Source organism: Calliopsis andreniformis, chromosome 3, assembly GCF_051401765.1.
Source record: "Calliopsis andreniformis isolate RMS-2024a chromosome 3, iyCalAndr_principal, whole genome shotgun sequence".
Classification (NCBI taxonomy): domain Eukaryota; kingdom Metazoa; phylum Arthropoda; class Insecta; order Hymenoptera; family Andrenidae; genus Calliopsis; species Calliopsis andreniformis.
In genome coordinates this window covers 20019994-20027004 of record NC_135064.1, presented here as the reverse complement: position 1 = coordinate 20027004, position 7011 = coordinate 20019994, and the positions used below count along the sequence as shown (strand labels likewise).

Genomic DNA, 7011 nt, shown 5'->3' with positions numbered 1-7011 from the left:
CAAAGAGTTTGATATAAATAGAAAAGAATTCGCTCTCTGAAGATACTCTGGGAGGATACTCTGAAATACTCGGAAGCTACATCTTCTATTGGAACAGTATAACTTCGTTATACTTTTTAGAAAACAGAAAAGAAACATAAGTATGCATAACGTCTCTCTTTTCTATTTTCTAAAAAGTTATATAACATTGTTACATAACATGTCCTGTAGACCCACCTTTAATAATGTTTTTCTTCTCCACCACCAGACGTCGTGGCGTTTATGTCGAATCCCAATCCAATCGAAACCATAATATGTACGGCCGATTCAAACGATTCTGGCCACGTCGACATTTTCTACATGTACAATACATACATTTCTTATTCAATGGCTCCTATGTAAGAAAGAGATAGACACTATCAATACGGACAGAATCATCTGAGCTGCATACACAAGTGAACATATCGGCAAAAATCAGACGATCGACACCCATTCGCGGCGAAAGTAAAAATCCACCGTACACATCTCATTTGGCAGGTCCGTCCCGGGCCACAAAACCATCAAAATTACGAAAGCGTGAATGGGTGTGACCGCGGCGAAGGCCTTCTGCGACTGCAATGGCACCGGTGCCTCGTCCCACCAGACCCTGGAGTGTTACATCTCGTCGAAGGACTTCCTGCAGTCGTGCACGCCGCCCCTTAAGTCCAGATGTGGCCCTCGTCGCATGCTAATTTCCTTCATTATTTTGCTAATCATAATGGCCGTCGTCTACTTCACGTGCTCAACGAACCAGCGGGGAAATTTAGGAAACATAACGCGTAGATTACCCCTAAGTCGAGCACAGCCACCGCAACCTCCGCCAGAGCCAGAACCACTGCGACAGGAGTCCTCCATGGTCCCCGTCGAGGATATGTGTAAGAGTCTAAATAGATAGCAACGACAGACTCGCTGTTCCCTCGTTAATTAACCCCCATTGACAGCCCTGTAATTTTAATTCCTCGTCGGTGTAGGGAGACTTCATAAAAGATTCAGGGCTTCTTATTCGCGGGGCCCTGTTGGCAGCCACGCGCTTCCGTCTCGCGATGAAGGGAACGATCGACAACGTAGAAAATTCACGACGCCCTGGTACGGAGCCACGTCTGACGCACTTGTACATTTTTCAGTTTTAGAATAGAGGAGACCTAACCTCGGCTCACGGACGGAGGATTGGCAGCGAGCAGCGGAAGGGTACTCGATCAGGAGAGATCAGATTGTCCGAGAGGAGCGAGGCAACCGATACGAGCGAACGCGATCGAACGTGAGTGATTTGATTAAATTGCGCCTCGATCGAGTGCAAAGTCCACCCTGACCTGTTTTCGTCCTCTCCCCGCTGGAAAATCGGTTTTATTTGGTAGAGACGGAATTTGCAGAAAAGATTGATACGATGGTCGAGGGGTCGCATTATGGCAGCTTGGAGACGCTTGGGTCGAAGGAAACAGAAGGTTTGAGTCGGGGTAACGAATGTGTGAACCTTGCTGCACGGGAGTGTAACGTATGTACATAAATCCGTGTCCGAAAACTGTGTGCCTTGGACTACATTTTTCATCTGCAAACATTATTCGAGGGAAAGTAACGTTTCGTTTCGACGAACAATACCGATACTGGTCTCGAACGTAACAGCTGTGAAGCGATCGACCACGCTTCGTGATCTACATTTTAGACTTTCTGCTCGGTGGAGGGCTATTGTGAGGCTTATTATCTGCTTGAAAAGTCAAATTCAGGGAACTATGCGGTATTTGGAAATTGTCGATATGGGAATTATGGGAAATTAATGGTTGTACGCGAATTTATTGATATTTTTTAGGGAAAATAGTTTGAACTTGCGTTGAATGCATTATATGACCTGATTTAAATAAATGGCGACGGTCTGTGTGTGAGCATTATGAATTTCTTGTATACTAGTTAACTCTTAACTACTATTACATCTACTTCCCTTCCTGCAATACAGTTGACTTTGATTTTTTATTTGCCACTTTTATGTTCATAATAATGCAATAAAAATTAGTGGTCTGTGAGACTGGTAATAGTGGTTACATAAGTTTTAATAGGTGTAGTAGTTGAGGGTTAATTAGAAATTTAAATTTTTGCACATCAAATATTCGTATTCTTAAGTACTGTAAAATTTCAATATTTTTTAATTATTTCACTTTCTGGTACTTCAGTATACAGTCAATTTCACCTACGACAACTGACAGATTACCTCAACTATCATGCAAACTGTATTCAACTAATTAACTTTACTGCGGAGAAATCAGTGCATGCATATCACAAGACATAAACGCAAGCAATCATGCCACTTTTTAAGAAGACAAAAACCACATTACTTCCAAAGTCATTTATTAATAGCTACCTCCCTCCATACACCGCAAGTGGATCAACAGGAAACGTAATTAAGAAACCATATCAACAATTCTACGTTCAGTAAAAAAAAAAGAAAAAAATGTTCAGTCTCAACGTCACAACCTTGGCAAACTTGGAACGTGGAATCTAGTCACGTTGCAACGTGGATTTTCTAGAAAACATCGAGTCGGTCCAATTTTAAAATGATTCGCTTGAGTTCTTCGTCGCTTATGTGTTCCTGAAAAGATAGGATCAGGCAGGCGAACAGAAACTTGTCCAGGATGTCTTCCTTCAATCTTTCGCCGTCTACCTCTGGGTATTCCGACTTGACGGCGTTGACATACAGCGTCAGAATGCCCTGCAGATCCGACGGCCCACTTTGGTGGCTCATGTTATACAGTAGAATGGGCCCTAGATCGACAGCAGGCGAACAGTACCTCATCGTTTGCCAGTCGACCACCTTCGCCTCGATCGGCTTCTCGTTTTCGTATTTGAACATCAGATTATCGTGTGAAAAATGGCCATGGCATATCGTCGAGACCTCGTTCACTTCCGACGCGATGCTCATCACTGTCTCCATCGGGCTCTTGTTCAACCTCCTCCTCACCTTCTCGGCCAGCCTTGAATCCGCCATTGACTCGAGGATGTCCATCATTCTGCGATCAACAAGTTGTGAAGATTTAATCGGAGCCTGTCGAGAGATTATTGACGAGGCAATTTTGCATGGACGTGGAAAAAAAGTAAAGTTACTGTGAGATTATTAACACAGAAATTCGGATGCTTGGCTATACGATAATAATGATGTTAGGGGTACTCGTAAATGATTGATTATTTCAAAGATCAAAATATATGAGTACAAATTTTCTTTATTATTTATCTGATCGATTATATAATCTTCCATCATTATTTACAAGTTTTCGTTATATCTTTGGTAAAATTTCAATTCTTCTGTTATAAAAATATACTGGCTTAATTTATGTATTTGAAAAAGATTGACAAATGGGTACGATAGATACATGAAATAGTCCTGAAAGTAAGTTTAATGTGTTTCATTATCTAAAATGAAAAATGTGTGCAGATAATTGAACCATATGAATGCTTCTATCACTGGAACTGTAACGTAGATAAAACATATAAAAAATTGAGAACGTGGGATTTTAAAAAATACTGTTCTTATTTTCTAATGAAAGGTAGAATTATAATTCTTGAAAAAGTAAGTTAAGATAAATCCAGCTCATTTTCCACAGTTCAAGCTAAAAGGTGGCGTCAACTTTATACGTATGCAAAATTTAAAGCTATTCCATTAGTTTTTGCAGCATCCTGTGTGCAACCTCGAAAAACATGGTTCCAAGCGAAACGCGTTTAAAATTTGAAGTTACAGCACGCTACGGTAGCAGGATAACAAAACATCAAAAACTCTGTAATTTGTAGGAGCTGCAATGAAATTGAGCCAACCATCAAGCTGATATTCATTGCAACTCGACGATACACAAACTGCATGGCAACGATGTTTGTTGATTTTACAACAAATTGATGGAAAAGATAATCTGTTAATAAACTTGACCAATTTTGGCTAAAGTCCACCTCAATCGTCGTTCGATTATTATACTCGTATCGGAACCGCAATAGAACGACTGTTATTGAAATCGATAACGTCAATATTACTGTATCATTAAAATGTCATACAACAAAGAGATCGCAATCGCGTTCAACGACTCGTAAGTCGTGCTTTTCGCGACCTTTCGCCCACATTAAATCTAGCGAACGTTAATCCTCCGCGATAACGTTAATTTAACTCTGGTATCGTACATCTCGCGGAACGCTTGGCTGCTGTTTATTTAACCCTACGCTGGAATTAGTAACCGGAGTTAGTGATACTTAACTGGAATCAAGAAGATTCCAGGTGATACATTTCCTCTTCTATTATCTGCCGTGTAATCGTTTCCCTGCGTTTCCTGGCCGATTTTAAATCGCACTGAAGCGTTTTGTGGGATTCTTGGAAATCAAAACGTGACTGGAGAATGGAACGACCTTGTTCGGGCTTAAATGGGATGCAGGATTAACGTGGGATTATTTGATTGCAGATAGAATATACAAGGTTACAAAGTAGGCTTTTGAAGTTTTAATTTTAGATAAATGTTACGTGAACCGAATAACAGTTTGCAAAGTTGAGACCTGGAATGAATTAAATCTTGTTTACTGAAATAGTTAGAACGTAGAACTCATGTTGGCTTGAGATTCATTATAAGCGGCTTTATATTTTATGTAGAGAAGATACAAAATTGCAGAACAGGTAACAGTTTTTTCCTTAGAAAAGATTTTTCTTGGAAAAAATAAAATTGAAGATTAGCATTTTTATGGAAATTGAGAAAAGTAATTTAGAAAATAGGACACGGCTACAGCAATACCTATATTAAGTTATTCCGCGCCTTTATGACTTTCTTTTAGCAAATCGAATATAATATATATTCAAAAATAGTGTAGCTGTCACATCATCCAGCAACCCAATTTCACAGCTTCCAATTTCCAAAGAAAATTTGTCTAAAAAATATTCCTTTATAGAGCGAAATATTACAGGAAATATTGCCAACTATTCAGCACCTAAATTATCCAAGCTCATTATACCGCTATCAAAACCAATAAAAGCAAGCACGAAAGAATTAAGATACCCCAAATTGGAGTCTTAAGCGCACAAATATAAACTCCATTCGATAAACCGGCTTCATGACAACTACATTACGAGCCATCAGCCAAACTCCAGCCCGAAAGTTGCATCAGACGCTAGCTTTTACGATGATCGATTAAGCGATAAAATTCCAGGCCCAAACAGTGACGATAAAACCCGAATACTTAAATTCTAAATCTACACCGTTAATCTAAAGTCAGTTCTATCTTACACATTCACGGAAAAGGGACGAATTACCTGGACGACCTCTTCTCGTAACGCCTCATCGATTCCTCGCTAAGGGTAATCTCCAACAGTTTCGCCTCGAATTCCCTGAAGACGCTGGGCTCTGTCGCCTTCAATCTCAGGCCCCGACCGTGGAACTTCCCCAGAACTTCCACGCACAATTTCAAGTGATCCTCGTCCAACTCTCCATCGATCAGCTCGTACCCAGTCGCCTCGAGATCCTCCAGCACCACCACGGTCCTCCCATACCGACCCAAGTCGGCTAAATAACACTTTGGGACCAAATCTGACCCAAACTTGACTGTCATCTTCGAGTAGAACATCTCCTCATTTTGGTAGGCGTCGAACGCCGTCTGCGAGTGCCCTTTCCTCTCTGGGAGCAGCTTGACGAACAGAGGGAAGCAGCGAGGCTCGCCAGAGAACCTGACGACAGCCTCCGCTCGATAAATCTCGCTGGTCCGACTAAGCTCGTCGAGGTGGGCCGAGACCGACTCTAACTCGACGAACTCCCTTGAATTTGGCTCGCAGAAGCACCGAGAGTGCACCATCTCTGGGATCAACTCGCGCTCGATGAAGTCGACACCTTCCTCCAGAGGCTCCTGGGACTCCATGGTATCGAGGCGATTTATCGAGAAACAGTTGTAATGGGAGAGAATGGGGCTGGAATCAACAGGTATGGGTTTCGTTGAGCGTAACTACTGGCGAAGAACCAGTGGTTTCGGTGTAAAATAGGCTTGTGACGCGAGCTGTCCGATTCTCGATTATCTCAGACACTTAATCAGATACCATTGGAGCACTGATAACGGTGGAACGTTGTGGGTGATCGCCGAATGGCACGTCGCGATGGCTGATTCTTCGTTTCCACTTCAACTTCGATTCAGAGGCGCGTTTGGATTATGTTGAGAGAAAATTGGCGACCTGGCCATAAGAATTATTAATCAGATCAACACTTTAGATACACAGATATCCTGTAGAGTACGTAGCTTGCTTGAGGAACACAGTGAGTCTACAAGTTTAAGTCGTGTCAACCGTGAACTAATTGCTGATCGATGACGAGTTTAGTCTCCTTAAATACGAGGAGAGCTCCGCCAGTGTTACAAAGGGTATTGATCATGCAAACGCGTGTCAAAACGCCCACGATAACACCAGTTTATCGTTAACCTCTCGTAGCTAGTGTACGCGTCGCGACGGCCTGATCGCAAGTAACAAGTAAGAATTATTGGGGGGAATCATTATCGCGTGCCGACTTCCCTCGCTCCTCCCGCAGATAACGACTGTTTTATCTGTCAGTGACGTCACAAGCGAGTTTAAACTCCGATACTTGTCTCTGACAGTCGGAGAGGGCCGTCGACACTGTGAAGCAAGTTTCGTCGGATGAGTGACCTTCTGTTGTCCCTGATTTGCTAAAGGGTCTAAAGAATGCCACCTGATACGCACTTATAAAGCGTATTGTGTCGTACGAATACATTCACTTGATCGTTTTCCATTTCACGATCCCTTTCAAAGGTTATTCAATTTGCTCGGCCACTGGTTACGAATAGGGAACATCCTTTGCTGAATGCTTTTGGAATAACGAAAGTGATCTGGTGTGACTCAACTACGCGATAAGTACCTACAGTCTGACGACTGTGTCATCTTAAGTAGCTTGCATGTAACTCGAAGTTTAAAAACATCGAGTATCGCGGAATAATATTTATTCAACCTGCTTAGATCAGATATCTAATTTCTGAAGAGAGGTACGA

General features: G+C 42.0%; 1 protein-coding gene across 1 annotated transcript; it reads right to left on the bottom strand.

The window, feature by feature from the left end:
- Nucleotides 1-2120: 2120 nt before the first annotated feature.
- Nucleotides 2121-6455, bottom strand: LOC143189009 (uncharacterized). The gene is made up of 2 exons (XM_076393597.1): nt 5282-6455; nt 2121-3014 (listed from the first exon to the last, which is right to left on the bottom strand). Exons 1-2 carry the CDS (start codon nt 5878-5880, stop codon nt 2531-2533), a joined length of 1083 nt encoding a protein of 360 aa, XP_076249712.1. The 5' UTR covers nt 5881-6455; the 3' UTR covers nt 2121-2530.
- Between the last annotated feature and the right edge of the window lie 556 nt (nt 6456-7011).